The sequence below is a fragment of the Sus scrofa genome, chromosome 6 (genome assembly GCF_054392235.1).
Source record: "Sus scrofa isolate SSC_HxYL_T2T_F1_AM1 chromosome 6, Sscrofa_HxYL_maternal_Yorkshire_Landrace_v2.0, whole genome shotgun sequence".
NCBI lineage: Eukaryota > Metazoa > Chordata > Mammalia > Artiodactyla > Suidae > Sus > Sus scrofa.
In genome coordinates, this window is record NC_139388.1 from 107,972,972 (window position 1) to 107,994,490 (window position 21,519).

General features: G+C 40.0%; 1 protein-coding gene across 3 annotated transcripts in view; it reads left to right on the forward strand.

Moving 5' to 3' along the window:
- The window catches only part of MYOM1 (myomesin 1), a 149,980-nt gene that overhangs the window by 34,907 nt on the left and 93,554 nt on the right, over positions 1-21,519 (forward strand). For all 3 annotated transcript variants that reach the window (XR_014807679.1, XM_003127844.6, XM_005665300.4), the window contains exons 6-10: positions 9,632-9,724; positions 11,823-11,911; positions 12,031-12,093; positions 15,758-15,922; positions 18,053-18,214. Coding sequence is in view for 2 of the 3 variants with exons in the window: in XM_003127844.6 (XP_003127892.3) it covers positions 9,632-9,724; positions 11,823-11,911; positions 12,031-12,093; positions 15,758-15,922; positions 18,053-18,214 (572 nt within the window). In the remaining variant the exon portion in view is untranslated. The remainder of the gene's footprint in view (positions 1-9,631; positions 9,725-11,822; positions 11,912-12,030; positions 12,094-15,757; positions 15,923-18,052; positions 18,215-21,519) is intronic.

The window sequence follows — 21,519 nt, forward strand, 5'->3', positions numbered from 1 at the left end:
AACCCACTGAGCGAGGCCAAGGGTAGAACCCGCATCCTCATGGATACTAGTCAGATTGGTTTCTGCTGCGCCATGATGGGAACTCCTGTACAGATTTTTTAAATAGTGAAGAAAGTACACTGGGAATACTTTATGTATGAAATGAAAGATAAGTCTTGTATCCATTCTGATTTACTGTGACCCTTTATAATCCTATTATACAAATGGGTCTTTATCTTACATAAAGTGTTAAAACTTAGTCTGAATATTTAGTTGTTATCATCTTGTGATCAGAAACTATACCACCTTTTAAAAAGTCATTAAAACCCAGAGAACTCCAACTCACCTTCTCCTGTGAGCTGAGATCTTAATCCTAAACCAGAAAGCCAGAAAGAGGGGATTGGATGGGAGCTGTTATGAATATGGGGCCTGAAGAAGTTTTCGTTCCATAAAAAGTAGGCACACGTTCTCTCCTTCCATTATATATCCTATTGCAATGGTCAATGATTTTGTCATCTGTAAACTCAGAACTTTCCTGTCATATGTCATGAATGCCTGCCACAGGGGAGCAGAAGTCTGAAGGGTATTGTGAACCAGTTAAAAAAGGTGTTTTCTGACTTATTCTCTGACAGGGGTATTTTGCATGCTGTGTTTTTATCCTCCCGAGTGTGGTTTATGCACCCTCTGTCAGAGTATAAGCACTACACAGAGTGGCATTGTCACCCCCAGAGCTCCTGTCTCTTCCTCTCTCCAATTATTTCTAATGTTCGGATATCAGGGTAGCATAATGGTGGTGGCTGACAAGATAAACCATTACCTAAAGTTATCTTAAGGAGCAGGTGGTGACATAAAAAAAAAAATCACCTGTGATATCAACCTGCCTGTGAAAATGGTGCATTTACTTATAATTTTTCTTGTATGTAAACTCTTTTCAGGGTTCTGGAGTTTGATAACCAAAGCCAACTCTGTATTATCAAGTATACAAAGTAACAGAATAATAGTACAATAGTAAATGAAGATGAGAAAAGTAGGAACATATTTCAATGAAAATGTTTTCAAAAATCGATTTACAGGCTTTAAAGTATAGAAGTATACTGTAATAAGTTAGAAATCAATCCACTTTTGCCCCATCTTTCTCTCTGATTATAGAGTTGCACAAATTAGACTACTAAAGGGACATTTCCTCTTAAAAAAACTAACTCCCACCTCAGAAAAAATTCAAACTTTCCTATAGAAATGCATAAAGAATAACAATTTTTTAGCCCCAAGAAATATTATTTGATGAGAAAAAATCTCATCTTTCATGAATTAAAATACATGAATAACTGGAATACTATAATAGATGTATTAACTACACAATGTCATATCTCTGTTTTCCTGATTTTGAAAAATCATAGTAAAAGATTTTCAAAAGAATACATAGTAAACTCTTGGAGATAAATATTAATTTCTTAAGCATTTATTTATTCTATTAAATACACAGAGACTAGAATACAAACCTGCCGTGTACCACCAATGGTGTTACTAAGCCAGAGTGATGGGGTTCCATCAAGGCAGAGCTCAAAGTCTGTCAGAAATTAAACTCTTTACATCGTGTTTTGTGGACTGAAAAAGGAGTGATTTAAAAACAAGCAAAAAAGGAGTTCCTGTCGTGGCTCAGTGGAAACAAATCTGACTAGCATCCAGAGGACACAGGTTCAATCCCTGGCCTCCCTCAGTGGATTGAGGATCTGGCGTTGCCATGGACTGTGGTGTAGGTTGTAGACTTGGCTAGGATCTGGTGTTGCTGTGGCTGTGGCATAGGCCAGCAGCTGTAGCTCTGATTCGACCCCTGGCCTGGGAACCTCCATATGCCACAAGTGCAACCCTAAAAAGACAAAAAAAAAAAAAAAAAGAATTAAAAAAATAAAAACAAGCAAAAGAGATAAAAACTCCACAGAGAAAATAGGAGATAATCAAATGTCAACCCTTAGAATTCCAGTCAAATTGAAAAATAGAACTATTGTCAATTATCAGTTATTCTCACTAATGCAGCTGAGAAAAGTATGATTGACCCCTCAAACTTCACATTTCGCTTAGAAGTATTTATTTCCTTAATGTGCAAATTTTATGGCCTAGGGGCTCATTTTGATAATAATAAAAAAAGACGCATAGATAAGAGTTATCTCAGGAACAATTCAGGAGGCTGGCTGTTGACTGGAGCAAGCCTTTTCTAGTACCTGAACCCCCTTTAGTGCTTGGAGAAGGTGAATCCATTCTTTATCAAAAATTCTTCCAGCAGGGATGGATCAGAGCATTTCATAGACAATCCCATTGCCTCACAAGTCAAGCGAGAAGTAAATATGAAAAAAAAAGAACCAGTGGACCACTAAAAAAAAATTCACCTTACTTTAGCGAGCAAGATTTGCCCTGGATAAGCTGAAATTTGGACAGTCAGCAAGCAAATAACTGAAAATTGGCTGTGTCAATAAATAAGGTCAGATCCAAGTTTTATGGGGCGCGAAGTTTACACAATTTGAGGATCACTCTTTACAAAGAAGACAATAAAGTTAGTTGTATGCATTAGGCACAGAGCCTGAAACTTCAGCTTCACTGGTTTCATGGAGTAAACTTCCAGGTGGGATTAGTATACCTTCCTGGACATGCTGCCTTTGTAAAAATAATCATGAAGTGAAACTAATTTACTTTGTAACTTGCTGGTACACAGTATGCAATCTTCAGTGAGCATCCTTCCCCTCAGGGAGCAGGGAACCCACAACCCAAGCAAAAGCTACAGTTGTTGATTAAATTTCTGGTATTTATGCCTCTTTTATAACCAACTATAGCTTCCCGGGCCTGACACTGAATCCAAGTCTGAAAGAAATAATTGGGAATTACCTTCCTAAATAGACGTTAAATTAAGTCCTTAGCCATGACTTTCAAAGGCCTGTGTACCTTGGTCCCTTAGACTCCTTTCCAAAGAGGGTCTGGTTCCAAGTTTCCACTGGGCACCCTTGGGTCATGGAAGTCCCTGAGGTCCAAGAAGTGATGTCAACATACAGCAGCTGCTCTTTGGCCAACTCCAGTGCTGACTAAATCTGTCCAGATGGAATCTGATGGTACCCAGGGAACACGTATTACTCATCACAGCTGATGTGGAGATGCTGAGCTGCACCGACCTGTCCCCAGCTCACTTTCAGAGCAGAAGGAAGCCTTTGGGTTTTGGCTCTAGTAGAAAAGCTAATTTCAGAGAATGGCCACAGAGAAGCTGTTCATCCAGAAGGAGGGCTTTGTCAACATAGAAGGAGAAATATATATTAATGAAAATATTCAGAAATAAAGGAAAGCCATTGTTTTCACTGAAAAAAAATAAAATAAAAGCTGTTTTACTTAATAGGCTATATTTACATAATAACATATAATAGACTACATATTGCCTTAAAGGGGGAGGAAAAACACATATTTATATCCATCTTACTTGCATAAAGAAGCTCTAGGAGGATACGTGAGAATCTAAGGGGAACAGTTAGTTGTGGGTAGGAGCCAGGTGAAGGCAGACAGGTTTGAAGGAAAAAATTCTCTGGGAACCCTTATATTTTCTGGTTCTTCTACCATATACCTATATTGTCTAGGAAGATTATAAAAACTGTATGAAATAGAGGAGGAAATTTCTCTTTAAAAGGAGAGAATTAAATTAATTTTACACTTTTTTTTTAAAGAGCCAAATTTAAATGCATTTTCAGGTCAAAGTCTAGATCAGTTTTGTCATTGCAAATCTAGATTGTAATCTGCAGGGAAATTCATGAAAACTCACTGGAGTAACCATTCATTCACTCACTCAATACCCATGTTTTCGGATTTGTTTGTTTTGGATACTGGGCTAGATCCTCAAGTAAGACATTTAAAATACATGTTTGGAATTTTTCACATTTTCCCTTAATGACGAATGAAGAAATTTGTCATTAAGCATGATAATGGTTCAAAACCTGGGAATAAAGCAGTATGAGAAATGCGGTTTAGGAAGTCTGGAGATTTGGAAAAGTCTTATTCTATTTTTGTAAATTATGAGAATTTGTAAATTCCATACTAGAATCCTGTATTAAGTTTGTTTACAAGATGAGAGTTTTTCACAATGCATTTAAATTTAGCAGTTACTACTATATTATTCTTAGGAAAACAACCTACATTTAAAATAGTTAAAACTGGAGTTCCCGTTATGGCTCAGTGGTACCGAACTCAACTAGTATCCATGGGGATACAAGTTCAATCCCTGGCTTTGCTCAGTGGGTTGGGGATGTGAGCTGTGGTGTAGATCGCAGATGCTGCTCAGATCCCTGCTTTGCTGTGGCTGTGATGTAGGCCAGCAGCTACAGACAGCTCCGATTTGATCCCTAGCCTGGAAATTTCCATATGCCAAGGGTGCAGCCCTAAAAAGACAATAAAATCAAGTAAAATAAAATAGTTAAAACTTTTCTAATTACTTCCCAAGTATGAGGGTTTGGGATATTTTAGGTTTTTCTTATTTAAGTATAAATTTTACTTTAATGGATCAGATTTCTCTCAGCTAGTTGATTTTTAAAGTGAATAATAGCTCTTTATTCAAGACAATAGTGTGGGATTCTAAGTAGTAGCCACACTTGTGGGGGGGTTGACATGACAAAGATCATGGTGGCAGATACTATTTGCTGCTAACAGAGAAAAGTTAGAGTGACACCCTCTTGCTTGACCATGCTTCATATAGCCAAAGAGCTTTCCCCATAACCCCTTGTTATCAAAGTCAGCCCAGTATCCAAACAGATGTTTGGGGGAATTAAGTGTGTGTTTTACACACAGAAATGAAAAGTATTATTCTAGAAATAGTATAACAGAAGTTCATTAACTAATAGTTCATAGACTCTACATGAAAATTATAAGGAAATGGTGCACATCTAAATATTCACAGGGGAGTTCTCGTTGTGACACAGTGGAAACAAATCTGACTAGTATCTACAAGGATGCAGGTTCCATCCCTGGCCTCGCTCAGCGGGTTATGGATCCTGCCTTGCTGTGAGCTGTGGTGTAGGTTGCAAATGTGTCTTGGATCCCGAGTTGCTGTGCCTGTGGTGGAGGCCAGCAGCTGTAGCTCCGATTTGACCCCTAGCCTGGGAACTTCCATGTGCTGCAAGTGCGGCCCTAAGCAGCAAAATAAATAAATAAATGAATGAAAATAAATATTCACAGGAATTCAGAAACCTTTTGACAAATAATCCTAGGATTTAGATTATTCTCCAAAATTAGCCGATGACTGGTCAGTTTGCAGTTTTACTTTCCAGAAATAAACTATGAAGCTTATGCAGAGCAGGCCCCAAATCCTTCTTTTCTTCCCTGACTTCCCTGAAGACAGCCAGTCTCAAATGACTCTGAACCTGAGTGCGACTCTAGGTGAATTTCTTGGAGAATAGTACTGAATTGCTTCCTCATTTAATAATCCTTGTCTGCTGCTTTAAAACAAATGCTTCTTACACTGACATCTGAGTTCCAGGGGGGAGAACGGAAGCTACTCAAAGTGTGTGCATCTCTGCATGTGCGCCTGCGTGTGCCAGGTGGTCACATTAGAGAAGCCATGGGTGTTTAGTCAGGGGGAAGACATTGACTACAAAGCTGGATGGGACTGGAGGGCAAGGAAGGTGAAATGAGCCCGGGAGCTGCAAATGCTGTTTTAATTCAAACCTTACAGAAAATATGAACAACAATTTTTGGACAGAAGCCAAATTGAGTGTCCCTCAGCTGTTCAGTCAAGTAGCACATGCCACACAGCCTCGGTGCCATATTGCTCCTCTTCTGTTAGAAGGGAGTGCTGAACACACCCCGGCATAAGAGAAAACTGAGCAAGAGAGAGCTTCTGAGTCAAGTGTGAAATGACAGAAATCAATTCAGTCAGAAGAACACGCCAATTAACATATTCCACTCTGTCATTTGTCAAAACAAGGAATGTTTCCAGTTAGGAGCATCCAGCAGGTTTCTTCTTACTGGCCATCTATGATCAAATAGTCCTGTCTGCCTGGAGCCTGTGGGGAGACAGCTGTCTGAGGCCACTTCTGGTCTCTCAGAAAGAGCTAGCAAGTCTCCTAGGGTGGGGTGGAAGATTATGCCCTACACCTGCTGTGCAGCTGCAACTCCTAAGCCAGTCCAACCCTCCCATTGTACATTTGAGGGAACTGGATGAAGAGCCTCTTTGTATGCACTTTTTATTGTATTTTATTTTATTTTACCTTTTTTTTTTTTCTTTTTAGAGCCACATACATGGCATATGGAAGTTCCCAGACTAGGAATCAAGTTGGAGCTGCAGCTGCCAGCCACAGCCACAGCAGCGTGGGATCCAAGCCACATCTGCAGCCTATACCACAGCTCACGGCAATGCCAGATACTTAACCCACTGAACTCAGCCAGGGATCAAACCCGCATCCTCATGGATACTAGTTGGATTTGTTACCACTGAGCCATAGCAGGAACTCCTGTATGCACTTATTTTAAATTATCTGTATCGTGAAACATGGGTTTGTCAGAACTTTGTTCCTTTGGCCAGAAATTAGGAAGCACAATTCATCTATGGTGTTAACACAATAACTCTGTTCCACCCAATTTAGCAAACACCTAGTGCCTGATAATTGCCTGTGACTCCTAATACCTTGAGAGTGGGAATAGAAGTAAATACAGATCAGACACAACTCCCACATTCAAGGCACTGACAACTTAGTAGAAGTGACAAATAGCCAGCCATAATTTGATATATGTTCTATCTTTCCATTTGAATCAAGGAACCCTGATGTGGAAAGGCAGGAAGAGTACTGTGTCGGATTTTAGGAAGGGGGTTGTAGAAGCGGCATTTGATCTGAATCTTGAAGAATGAATTGGGATTTTGCTAGGTTGAGAAGGAGAATGGTACTTTAAAAATTTTTTTTGATTTTTTTTATTAAAGTATGGTTGATTTACAATGTTCTGTCAACTTCTGCTGTACAGCAAAGTCATACATCTATGTACATTATTTTTTTCCTATTATCTTCTATCATGTTCTATCACAAGTGCTTGGATATAGTTCCCTGTGCTGTAAATCAGGACCTCATTGCTTATCCATTCTAAATGTAATAGTTTGCATCTACTAGCCCCAAACTCCCCGTCCATCTCCCTCCCTCCCCGTCCCCCTTGGCAACCACAAATCTATTCTCCATGTCCATGAGTTTGTTTGTCCAGATATATGCCCAGGAGTGGAATCGCTGGATCATATGGTAGTTCTATATTAACTTCCATACAGTTTTCCAGTGATTGTAGCAATTTACATTCCCACTGTGTAGGAGGGTTCCCTTTTCTCCACACTCTCTCCAGCATTTGTTATTTGTGGACTTATTAATGACAGCCATTCTGACAGGTGTGAGGTGGTACCTCATTGTTGTTTTGATTTGTATTTCTCTAATAATCAGTGATATTGAGCATTTTTTCATGTGCCCATTGGCCATCCGTGTGTCTTCTTCAGAGAAATGTCTATTTAGGTCTTCTGCCCCCTTTTTTTCCCTTCATTTTCCAGATGAAGAAACCCAGGCATGGAGAGGTTAAGTAACTTGCCCCGGCTGTCACAGCTGGGACAGAGCTGGGATTCGAACACAGACAGTCTGGCTCCTGACAACACAGGATGCTTCCATTTCCCAACTGTTCTCTACACAGCTACATTTTACTTCTTCAGATTTCTGGAAATGGTTATAAGGAGGTTTGGGAGGAGGGAAGGTGATGGAAAGAAACAAAAAGAAAGGAAATAATCTTAGTCCCTTTTTCTCCCTGGCTCACACACTCATCACCCACCTTTCCCACAAGGTCTATGTCCCTAAAACGCATATTCAATTTCTGTATTTTTTAAAATGTACCATTCTCTTCAGCATGTGGTGCTGGGAAAATTGGACAGCTGTATGTACATCAGTGAAAACTGGATTTTTTTTTTTTTTTTTTTTTTTTGCTGTTGAGTTGTTCGTATATTTTGGAGATAAGCCCTTGTCAGTTGCACCATTTGCCAACTATTCTCTCTCATTCCATAGGTTGTCTTTTTGTTTTTTTTTTAATGGTATATTTTGCTGTGCAAAAGCTTGTTAAGTCTGATTACATCCCATTGGTTTATTTTTGTTTTTATTTCTATTGCCTTGGGAGATGGACCTAAGAAAACATTTGTACGGTAGATGCCAGAGAATATTTTTTATCTTCTCTCCTAGGAGTTTTATGGTGTCTTGTCTTATGTTTAAGTCTTTAAGCCATTTTGAGTTTATTTTTTTTCATGGTGTGAGGGTGCATTCCAATTTTTCATTTATTTACATGCACCACATGCTGAGGAGAGGTGGAGAATCAAGGTACCACTTGCAGACTCAGGACAGTGTCTCAGGTGGGGCCCCTCCATGGAGCCCCAGGCTTTGAGGGCCAAAAGGCTGCACCAGGAATGTAGCAATCAGGAAAAGAGAATCTCTCAGCTTCTATTTGTCAGTGGTTTTCTTTCACAAGTTATATTTTAAGCTCTCCTTTTTTTTTTTTTTTGTCCACACACATGGTATGTGGGAATTCCTGGGCCAGGAATCAAACCCAAGCCACTGCAGTGTCAACGTCAGCTCCATTACCTGTGGCGTCACAGGAGAATTCCTTTAAGTTCTTCCATCTGAGAGCCATGCTTGCTTACAACTGAAAAAAACAAAAATAAGAAGCTTTCAATGCAATGACATGGTTTTTAACAATGTGCAAGAATGTTAGTAGGAAGAATGTTTTGTTTTCATCCTACGCAGATAGCCAACAACAAAACCCCACTGAAAGCCTTCCTCTCTGTTGTGACAACAATGATCAGGTTTTTTCTTTTCTTTCTGTAGAGATCTTTTATTGAAGTACAATTGTAGACACCCAAAAATGTGTATAGTATGTAAATGTAGAGCTTGGATGAATTTTTTGGAAAGCGCACACCCGTATAATCAGCACCCAAATCAAGAAACCAAACATTATCAGCACCCAAAAGGCCTCCTTCATCCCCATCCTCCCCACCAGAGAAATCACTCTGCTGACTTCCAACAGCATTAATTGGTTTTTTGCTGACTTTATATTTTATTTTATTTTTATTTTTATTTTTTTTTATTTTCCCACTGTACAGCAAGGGGGTCAGGTTATCCTGACATGTATACATTACAATTACATTTTTTCCCCCACCCTTTCTTCTGTTGCAACATGAGTATCTAGACAAAGTTCTCAATGCTATTCAGCAGGATCTCCTTGTAAATCTATTCTAAGTTGTGTCTGATAAGCCCAAGCTCCCGATGACTTTATATTTTATATAAAAGCAATCATCATACTCTTTTGTGTGTGGCTCTTTTCACTCCACATTATGTATGCAAGATTCAACCACATTGCTGTGAGTGGCCAGCTTCCTGAATGTAATTTTTGTAACGGAGGAGAAGAAAGCACGTTCATCAAGAAGTTTTAGGATACTTATGATGCATTTTATTTGCATTTATTGAGCAGATGTCGCTACTGACCTCAGTGATGTGTTGATAGGTGTTCCTTCAAGACCCAGTGCGTGTGTGTGTGTGTGTGTGTGTGCGTGCGCGCGCGCGTGCTGGTTTTTGTCATGAATCTATTTACATCACATCTTACTTCACCTGTTTCCATTGTCTCATAGGTACAAAAACCAGGTGCCAATAAACGTCCATGCAAACCCTGGGAAGTATATTATTGAAAGCCGATATGGAATGCACACTCTGGAGATAAATGCGTAAGAGACATGAGGGTCCGTGGGTATTACCTGACAATCACTTGGTGGGGAGGCACCTCACCCTCCAGTTAATGGCTGTCCCCCCTTCCTCCCAATGCAGCACCACCGCGATGGGGGACGGTTCCATACATTTCTTCTCCTGGTGCAAACCTAAGGAAGATGAGGATGACATTCTTACCAAGCCCAAGTTACCTCCCAAAGTGATCTTATTCAAATTTAGTCAAAGATGATGAGGAAAAAGTCATTTATATCTTTTTATTTATCCTTTTACATACTGGAGAGTTTTTCTTAGACATCAGTAAGAAAAAAGTTACAGAAATGGACATTTGTATAATGATCTACACCATCATTATACACTTTGCTTTCAATCAGTAAAGACCATGAAGTTTGGGATGGGGGACATTGAAAGTAAGCTGAATTTAGGAAAATTGTTCTTTCCTTCAGCTCATCAAGAACTGTGGGAAAACACACACCCACTCTGTCAACATGTAGATGTGCACAGGGCCTGACATTGGGATGTTTTTAAAAGCAAAGTCAAAAGCAAAATTTGAAAGCAGAATCCACATCAAAATTGACAAGTCCTCAAAGGTTTATCATGGTTTTGAATAATTTTGAAATCCAAGCCTAGTCATGTGGATGAAAAGAATTTTCAGTGCAAATAAAACCACAGTATGCTGAGATGTCAGAGTAAAATTTACATTATTTTGATCTCAAGAGACTTGTAGCCTCTTCAGATCAGAGCAGTTGACACAGATGATGCTGAGCTTCAAGCAGAACCCTGGGGCCCTTGGACATCCACCAAGCACTGTCCCCTACCTAAAGTCACATCCATTCTGCCAGTCAGTGATCCTACTAAAGCAGCAGTGAGCTATGTGGTTGCTTTATAGTTAAATAGCCATGGGAAAGGCAACTGTATTGACCCTGTTGGGGTTCTACTGATGTCTGTATGATTTCAACAAGAATTAAGATTTTACGAATGGGGCGTTCCTGTGGTGGTGCAGTGGTTAACGAATCCGACTAGGAACCATGAGGTTGTGGGTTCGATCCCTGCCCTTGCTCAGTGGGTTGACGATTCGGCGTTGCCATGAGCTGTGGTGTAGGTTGCGGATGTGGCTCGGATCCTGCGTTGCTGTGGCTCTGGCATAGGCTGGTGGCTGCAGCTCCGATTAGACCCCTAGCCTGGGAACCTCCATAAGCCATGGGAGCAGCCCAAGAAATAGCAAAAAAGACAAAAAAAAAAAAAAAAAAAAAAGATTTTACGAATGAAACTAAACCCAGAGGAACAAGGGAGAACACAGACACTGGCAGTGATTGGACACAAAACAGCCTGCTTTGAAACCTGAGCCCATTCCTCTGTGAGATCATTCTCTTCCTAACTCCATTATTAAAGACATCCCAATTTCTGCACTCTAACTGATAGGAACTTCCAGATAGCATTTCTTGTGCTGTGGGCTGAAAGCCTTAGTCAAAGGGCAGAAAAACAACTTATTTGAACTTTGAGGCTAGAACACAAAAGCACGCATTAGACTGACCTGGGTCCATCTGGGGGCTCTGGGAGTCTCTGGGAGTCTCTAAGGAGAGGATGCTTCTTTGTCCTCCATTACCCTGCAGCCCCCAGACTGAAATTCACCCTAAGGGAGGCCCCAATGTGCTTAGGGTCTTACCTGTTACCAAGGTCCATGGCTGGACATTTTCTGCTCCTAATATAACTTTAGACCAATTTTTTATCCACTGTTCATGCTGTAACTTATGTTTGACATTTTGTTAACACTCTTATTTTAGACATTTTAAATGAACCCAGATTAGGGTCATAGTGAACAATAGCTGTTGGTAGATAGATCTATTGGTCTGTATAAAATCCCCCAGGAAGCTAGCTCAGAAAGAGTAGATTTATCAAAGCCTCAAAGACTATGTGTTAGTGATTTGCTGTGTGCCATGTTAGCTAAGGGATCCTTGATGGGACAGCTAGCAATTACAGTCAACCCTTAGTATCCACGGTCTTGGAATCCGAGGATATGGAACCCGAGGATTCCGAGGGCAGACTGTACTACACCATTTTCATTAAGGGACCTGAGCATCATTTAATTCCTCCTTTCAGATGTGACTTTGAAGACACCGCCCAGTACCGGGCCTCGGCGATGAATGTTAAAGGAGAGCTTTCAGCGTATGCTTCGGTTGTGGTAAAGAGTAGGTTTTCTGGACTTGTTTTGTTCAAGGTGTAATTTTTAAAAAATGTATTCTTGTTTATTTATTAAAAATAAACAAGTCAAGAAGCAGCTGACATGCATTTCTGCTCTCTTTTCTAGGATATAAAGGAGAGTTTGACGAGACTCGCTTTCATGCAGGGGTTTCCACCTTGCCCCTCAGCTGTAAGTTTAAAAATATATTTGCTGTGTCATCTCTATTTAAAATGCCACTTAGAAAGCTATTTCATAACCCTGAAATAAATGCATACTGTATATTATAATATATGCTAGTTATAGCCACCTGTGTTTAGTTTTATTGTTTTAGATTCTTTGGTTATGATATCTTTCTGCATACAGTTGCTTTATTCTGGTTTTTTAAAAGCCGAGATGTGATGGGCTAAAAATGGCAAATGCTTTTAAGTCTTTCTGCGTTAAACTGAGAAAGATCATTACACAACCCTGGGCAGAGTGATTTAACTACACATACCCGAATCTGGACTATCTCAGAGCAGCCTTACTCATCCTTATCCAGGTCAGCATTACCTCCTTGAGAAATCCATGTCTGACCCACATTGCCACCCCCAGCTCCCACCTACTCAGGGTTCGGTGTCCTGGGTGAGGCTGTGGCTCCTCCATACAAGCACCTGTCTCACTGGACACTGTTAACTGGTCTTTTCCATGGCCCATGGGCCACTGGAAGGCAAGGCTAGACATTCTGTCTTTAAACCCAGCACCTGACACAGACTAGGTATTTGATGATGAATGAGTAAGTAAATACATATACGTAATTAATTAAGTAGATGCCTTTATGAACTTTATGCACTTTAAAGTGAAGTCTAAATGTGGTTTAATAACAAATTATTAACAATATTATAATCAGCAGTCATTTGTAAATTTGTGAACGTCAATCATTTCATCTATATCAGAACTTCTTTTCATCGGAAGCAATAAAAGTAAAATCCTTACTATGGCTCTTCAAATAATTAGTGTCTTACACAGTTCGGACTGAAAAGGGTAATCAAGCCCAAACTTGTTATTTTCCAAACTTTAAAAAATAATGGTAGTTTTTTAAATGGTTGATTAAAATGCTTTCCCATGGGTCAGTTTTTCACCTAAGTGGTTAGTTTGATGTCTGTAGATGACCTTCTCCATCGGTTTCATGGAATGGCTCCTAGTGTTAATATTCCAAATTATAATCATTGGTAACAATCCCATGGGTGGGAGTGAGGGAGGAACACATCCCAAATCATGTCCTTCTCTTACCATTCGACTTAGAGTGAGATAGAATCACTGGAAAATTGAAAGCTATGGCTCATAACCAGTGTCTCCAAGACTAGCCTATTGGTCATCCCACAATCCTCCAAACAAAGCCTACTCATTTCCATTACCATATCATCATCCACATTTTCCCTATTTCCTTCTCCATCAAGCCAGGGTCTGAGAGCCCAGCTCAGTTTTACTTCTCTAACTTCTTAATCTTTCAGAGCCTCCGCTGATTGGCTCCTGAATTGAATGCAGGTTTTCCCAACATAGAGAACAAAGGGCTGTTATTCATTCATTCAGCTAGTATTTATTGAGCATCTCCTGTGTGCCAGGGTACCAGTTTAGATGCTTGGAATATTCTGGTAAATATCATAGATTAAAGCTCCCTGCCCTTGGTACTGCTCTATATTTTAGAGATTAAGCCCTTGTCAGTGGCACCATTTGAAACTATTTTCTCCCATTCTGTAAGTTGTCTTTTTGGGGTTTTTTTATGGTTTCCTTTGCTGTGCAAAAGCTTGTCGGTTTGATTAGGTCCCATTGGTTTACTTTTGCTTTTATTTCCGTTGCTTTGGGAGACTGACCTGAGAAAACATTTGTAAGGATAATATCAGAGAATGTTTTGCCAATGCTCTCTTCCAAGAGTTTAATGGTGTCTTGTCTTACATTTAAATCCTTAAGCCATTTTGAGTTTATTTTTGTGATTCTGCTCTAATAGTGTTGATCAGTTGTGCCAGACTCTGTACTACAACATTTTTTATATGCATTGACTTGTTTATTTCTCTCCCAAAGCTTATGAATTGGGTGCCTTTTTATCTGTACTATGCAGATAAGGAAACCATATAGAGGTTAAATCATGGGCCAGGACCACACATAATGGTTGAACAATGACTTGTAACCTGTTCTTTCTAATTTCAAAGCACATTCTAAACCAGGGGTTGGCAAACATTTTCTGTAAAGGATTAGATTGTAAATACTTCAGGCTTTATGGGTCTGTGTCACAACTATTCAGCTCTGCCACTGTAACACAAAACCCGCCATAAGCAGTAGGTAGATGAATGAGCTTGGCTGTCTTCAAATAAAATCTTTTTTATGAACATTGAAATTTGAATTTCCTATGATTTTTCCCATGTCACAAAATATAATTCTACTTTTGATTTTTTTTTCAACCATTAAAAAATTTAAAAACCATTCTTAATGGTACAAAACAGGAGACAAACCAGATTTGGCTCACAGATTTGCCAGCCCCTGACCTAAACCAGCCCCACCTTGTAACCCGTATCTCTACTCCCTAAGGCAGCTTTGGAACTGGCCTCGCTTCCCAGAAAGCAAGAGCTGTTCAAGTTGTTGTTTCTTTTTACCTCAATTTTTTTCCTCGTCATATAAAAGTGTGCAGATGGGACACATGCTTCAAAGCAAAGTCATTTCCTTGTAGGTTTGTGGTTGCCTGGGGACACTCAAATTCTGGGCAGTCCTGTATTGGTTGAGAGCACAGATTCTGGAAACAGCCTGTCTGTGTAAACCCGGCCCTGCAGGGTGAATATGGACAGTGATATAGCCTCCCCTTGTGGCTATTTCCTCATCAATAAAGTAGGCATCATAATGGTACCTACCTGACAGGGTTATTATGAAGCTTACTTCAGTTGCTAGATATTAAATACTTGGGACATTACTTGGCACAAGTTAAACTCAATAAATGTTAGCTTTCATTTTCAAATTAACTCTAAGAGGTCTTAGGAAGAGTGTTAAACATGAAAGGGCCGAAGTTTTAAGAGTTGGGTGGATTGAATTTTAGCTTCGTACATGATACCTTTGGAATCTTGGTGGTAGCTATGTATTATATTTGTGAACTTATATATCCCCAAATGCAAGGGAGGAAAAACTGGTATCTAGGCTACGGCGATTTTGCAAGGATTAGAAGACATGTCAAATGTGAAGTCCTTGGCATATAATGAGCCATCAACATACTCATTATTTTCCCAAATCCTTTCCTTTGAGAAAAGAGAAAATAAAACCTAGGAGAGTTTATGAGGCAGATATTTATTCAATCTATAAATAAGGCAATTCTAAGAATTATATTTTAAACTTTCATTTTTCTCCTATTGATATTTCTTGTATTTTTAAACCCAGATCATTAAAGAAACTAAAGCAAAATACTGAAAAACTATTTTTATGAGTAATCAATACGGCTATTTGTTCTGAGAGCACAAACAGTAAAGTTTAAATGAATTCAGAAGCTAACATTTTAAAGTGATATATTGCAGCTATACTTAAGCTAAGTGTGGTATTCATTTACATTTTATATAAGGCACTAAACCTGATGTTTTAAATTCTATTAATTGTAATAGTAAAAATAAGCATTTAGCTTATCTCACCAGTGAAGCAAGAACTTCCACATACAGAATTTCTATTTCAGTGTAATGATATATGTGAAAATGCTGCATATTTCTTTTATAAGACTTAATTTTTTGCCCAGATAAATCATTCGCTAGACCTTCGTTGTGATTGCTTTCTGCCTGTGCTTATTAACATGCGTCTCTTTGATGAGAAAAAATAAATTACTGATGTTTGCTTTTGTTGTGCCCAGTTGCCGTGACCCCTTATGGTTATGCATCCAAGTTTGAGATCCACTTTGATGACAAGTTTGATGTGTCTTTTGGGAGAGAGGGCGAGACGATGAGTCTAGGCTGCCGTGTAGTTATCACTCCTGATATTAAACATTTCCAGCCGGAGGTCCAGTGGTACAGAAATGGTGAGCCTTTGTAATGAATTCTCACTTTGATTTTTATTTGCAGAAGGTTACAGATTGGGTTTGGCCCCAGAGCATGAACATCCATAAGACTGCAGTTCTGGGAGTTCCCTTTGTGGCACAGTGGAAACGAATCGGACTAGGAACCATGAGGTTTCAGGTTCGATCCCTGGCCTCGCTCAGTGGGTTAAGGATTCAGTGTTGCCGTGAGCTGTGGTGTGTAGGTCCTCATGGGGCAATGTGGAAACCCACAGTGAGAGACCAGATTGCCTGTCCATCTCCAGAACCCATCTTTATGGGACCTCACAAGTAAGAACTTCCTGGCCTGAGCACCAGGAGAGGAGCTGCTGGCAATCACGCTGTAAACTTTGTCAGTGTAATACCACAAAGTAAAAGCATGTGTCTAAACATTGCAATAAGGCACATAAGGCCAATCGTTAGAATTTGTCAAGGGTTAGACTCTCTGATTATGAAAATTGCCGTAAGATTGCAAAGCAAATATTCATAGGCTTGCAAATAAAAATCAAGTTTAAAGATTGTCACATTCAATGAAAAAGAACATGCTTTCCATGTGAAACTTTGGATGAAGCACTTACTAACAAGGAAGATAATTTTAAAATTAATTTTTCCTCATAATTGAAGATAACTGTAATCAAACGCATATATAGGCATTTGAATTATATATAGATTATGAAGTCATTTTCAGTTTCTTGTATGACCTCGTCAGGACTTGTAAGAGAAAACATTAAGATGCAATTATGTAAATTTACATCTAAAATTACATCCAGGAGTTCCCGTCGTGGCGCAGTGGTTAACGAATCCGACTTTGAACCATGAGGTTGCGGGTTCGGTCCCTGCCCTTGCTCAGTGGGTTAACGATCCGGCGTTGCCATGAGCTGTGGTGTAGGTTGCAGACGCGGCTCGGATCCTGCGTTGCTGTGGCTCTGGCGTAGGCTGGTGGCTACAGCTCCGATTCAACCCCTAGCCTGGGAACCTCCATATGCCGCGGGAGCGACCCAAGAAATAGCAACAACAACAACAACAACAACAACAACAACAACAACAACAACAAAAGACAAAAAGACAAATAAAATAAAATAAAATAAAATTACATCCAGACTTAATGAAACTATTTGTATAGAGAGTTAAATCTGGAGTTCTTTGGTGGCTCAGTGGGTTAAGGATCTGGCATTATCACTGTTGTGACTTGGGTCGCTGCTGTGGCTCAGGTTTGATCCCTGGCCCAGGAACTTCCACATGCCATGGGCACAGCCAAAAAAAAAAAAAAAAAAAAAAAAAAAAAACGGAGTTAAATCTTTTTAGAAAAAATTGTTCCTCAAGAACCTCAGCTCTAGAGTATTAAAATTTATATTTTAAATAGTTTATCAGAGGGTTAACCCAATGTTAATTTTATAATACCATAACTATATAATACTATATGGAATAAAACTATATAATATTATAACTATATAGCACTCTTAAAAACTGCATTAACAGTTGCATCAGCAGAAAGATCCTTCTCAAATTAAAAAAAATCAAAACTCATTTGTGATCTTACATTTGCAAAGAGTCACTGATGTTGCTTTCAGTTATATCAATTTAGAACGAAGTTGCTTAAAGTGTAGATCTGATAACCTAAGAACTGAATTTGCAGAAAAGTTAAAAATATCGCATTATAAATTAATATATCACATTAATAGAGTATTATTTTTGTATGTAAAATTATGGCAGGATAATATTATTTTCTGCAATTTTTATTACCCTATCACATTTTATAGGTAATAAACCATTTTTTAGAGGAAAAACCCTTGTATTTTAGTACCTTTAACTGTATTTTTTTTTCCTCTGCTGTTTAAACAAGGGGCTTTGCAATTTCATTTTGCACTGGCCCTGACCACTGTGTACCTGGCTCTGGTCCCCTCATTCTGTTCTAGCATTTTAACCAATACAAACATGGCAGAATGACTCAAGGCCCTACAGACTTGCTCTGATAATCAGCTAGCTTTCAGTACAGAAGAAGAGGGAGAGAGAGAGAGATAGAGAAATGGTGGGAGGAAGGAGTGGAAGGGAGGGAAGAAGATGAGAGTAATAGAGAAAGAAATACATTAATTTGCTTACTTTTTTTCCTCCTAGGAGCACCTGTTTCTCCATCAAAATGGGTACAAACACACTGGAGTGGAGATCGGGCGACACTAACATTTTCTCATCTCAACAAAGAAGACGAAGGTCTCTACACAATCCGTGTACGAATGGGAGACTATTATGAACAATATAGTGCTTATGTCTTTGTTCGAGGTAAGATCTAGCAAAAAGCTTAACATCTGAGAATACTTAAAACAAGGAGGCCATGTCAATCTATCCAAACACATTTTTTGTAATAATGAAAGAGCCATTTGAAAATTCTTCCAAATTATGTGATGCAAGGATGTCCAGGAAATTAGACCCAATGTAAAAAAGCTTAACTCTGAAGGCACCAACCCAAAGGTCACCAGTTTCCAGACTATGTTATCACCGTTAATGTTAGCATTTCCCATAGCTTCAATGAGCTGCCAGTGCAATTCTCTGTAGGTGTATGAGAGGCTAAATCTTAGTGATTAAAGGAGTTTCAGTTAAAGGAGTGATGGGGACTTGCTCTTTAATATCTGTTTTGGAGAGCAAATTTATTATTTCATTCCAGGCCCTTTCTTTTTCTTTTTTCATTTTTTTTTTGGGGGGGTCTTTTTCTTTTTCTTTTTTTCTTTTTTCTTCTTTTGGTCTTTTTAGGGCCACACCTGTGGCATACAGAGTTTCCCAGGCTAGGGGTGGAATCAGAACCAGAGCTGCTGGCCTACACTACAGCCACAGCAACACCAGATCCAAGCCACATCTGCAACCTACACCACAGCTCATGGCAACACCAGATCCTTAATCCACTGAGCAAGGCCAGGGATCAAACCTACATCTTTATGGATACTAGTCAGATTCGTTTCCGCTGAGCCATGACAGGAACTTCAGGCCTTTGCCATATAGCTTTAGTTTTGATGAACTAGGAAACAAGATGCTGTAACTTAATTTTTAAGACAAAACACAAGTGCTGACTTTTGGAGTCTTTTTTCAGTGGTGTCTCAAACAGACCAGATATGTACAAGTGGGAATGTTCTTTCTACATGCGATCCTAGCACATTTGGAAAACCATTAACACTTCCAGGCTAGAAGGGCATTGCACTGTGTTCTTTTACACGTGATGGGCAGTCAGGTGGGGCCACATATCTACTGGGAAAACAAAGTGTGTCATACTCACGGGTCCTAGAGAGCCACCCTGGACCACATGGGGAAGCAACAGCACCAGCTGGTCAGGAGGCAGAAGGGGCAGGAGTGAGGGGATAACTTAGATCGCAGTATTTATTGGAGCTCCCATGGAAGAGGCAAGGCTTGGCTGGATAGGACGTCTAGGATTGCCTAGTGTGAACAATTTCAGTGGCCTCTAAGCTGTAGGGGTCGTGCCTAGTTGTCTGGTAACTGGAGCTGAGACAAGTAAGGCAGAGGAATATTTCCTCCTGGGGTACGCAGGCCAGGTGGAGAAGGTGCGCTCTGGACAGCTTGGAATTGGGTTGCTCAGGGGGTGGGGGCGGGTAATCTCCCCCCAGCCAAAAATGTTTCCAAGATGTCAAAATATCATAATATACAGAACATACATGTATAAACAATACAGGTAGACTTGTTATTTTTTAAATCTCTCGTACACTAAGTAGAAGCATAAACTCATAAGCATTGTGATCAGGGTGGAATTTTAAAGGTTATCAGGTGTCCTCAACTGGGATCCACAGACTTCCAAGGGGTTTGTGATTAGAACTGTATTTCAGGAGTTTCTGTCATGGCTCAGTGGTTTAAGAACCCAACATACTGTCCATGAGGATGCAGGTTCAACCCCTGGTCTTGCTCAGTGGGCTTACGATTCAGCGAAGTTCACAGATGTGGCTCAGATCAGGTGTGGCTGTGCCTGTGGTGTAGGCCTCAGCTGCAGCTCTGAATGGAGCTCTAGCTTGGGAACTTCCATATGCCACATGTGTGGCCAGGAAAGAAAAGAAAAACAAGAATTGTGTTTCATTATAATTGTTTTCTTCGGTAAGCTCATGTATTTTATTTTACACATTTAAAAGCATTTTTCTGAGAAAGAGCCTCTAGGTTTTCTTTACCAGTTTTCCAAAGGAGTCTAAGGCACACAAACATTAGGATTCCCCTTAAGTTTAAGATGGAGAAACTAAAACTTAGGAAAGGAAAGTGATTTACCAAAACCTCATGGTTAGTTAGAGGCAGAAGCAGCGCTAGGTTACAAGTCTTCTGACGGCTAACCCAGGATTTTAATTAGGATATAACCTAAACTGCTGAAACGAAACTAAACAACAGTTTACTTCTGTCCTACATCTCAATCCAGAGGTAGGGGGTGATCCAGACGTCTGCTCAACTCAGTCACACAGAGTCCTGGGTCTCACCTATGTTGTTGCTCCCCTGCCCCTGCAGTGCTGTCCTGTGTCCCCATTCCAGCCTGCAGGAAGGAGAGGAAGGAAGGGTGGGGGAAGATGCAGAGATGCATGCATTCATATCTGCATGTGTACTGACCCACACGCACTCATCTCACCAGAGAAGTGGGGCCCCTAGTCTCTAGCTGGGCAGCACGTTGCTTGCAGAAGCTCAGGGGGCCTATTACTAAAAGGAAACAGGAGGAATGGGACCATTAGCAGTCTGTGCCTCACCAGTGCTGAGCCATAACAAATGATCATTGAATTCTGTCATGGACCATCAACTGCTAAAGATACATGAATATCTATACCAAGTGAAAAATGGGTCAGATGTCTTCCTATGCAAAGGCATTTTGGGAAAAGTCAGATTTGTGAGGGGAAGAGAGGGGCTAGCCCTCTGGGTCCATTGCAGTGAAAGTGGACACACTGAAAGTTATCAGCAAGGAAGTTTAGTTAGCCAAAACACCGGGATGTACCTGGCCGGGTGAGAACTGAATAAGCAGAGTCTTTGTCTCTGCTTTCGGGTTTTACCTGAACCGAGAGTATCTCTAGTGATGCAAAACAAAACAAAACAAAACAAAACAAAAAAACTTAAGTTGGAGTTCCTGTTGCGGTGCAGGAGGTTAAGGATCTGACGTTGTCTCTATGAGGATGCAGCTTTGATCCCTGGCCTTGCTCAGTGGGTTAAGGATCCAGCGTTGCCACAAGCTGCAGCAGAGATTGCAGATGCAGCTTGGATCCTGCATTGCTATGGCTGTGGTATAGGCCAGCAGCTATGGCTCGGATTCGACCCCTGCTAGCCTGGGAACTTCCATATACCGCGGGTGTGACCCTAAAAAGAAAAGAAAAGAAAAAAAAAACTTAATGATTCCCTCTGTGGACTTTCTTTTTAGGAACTTTGACGTTGCCCAGAGTTTCCTCAACAGCATTGCTCAGCGCCCACACCTAGAATCATGCCTTGCAGGTTTAGGCCAGACTTCACATGACTAACCAGAGAAAGGGAAAAGGGATTGAAATTTGAAATTTATAATTAAGCCACAAACTAAGAGAAGATTCTAAAATGTATCAGATGTTGGTGTGAGAGAATTGATTCATGGGAAA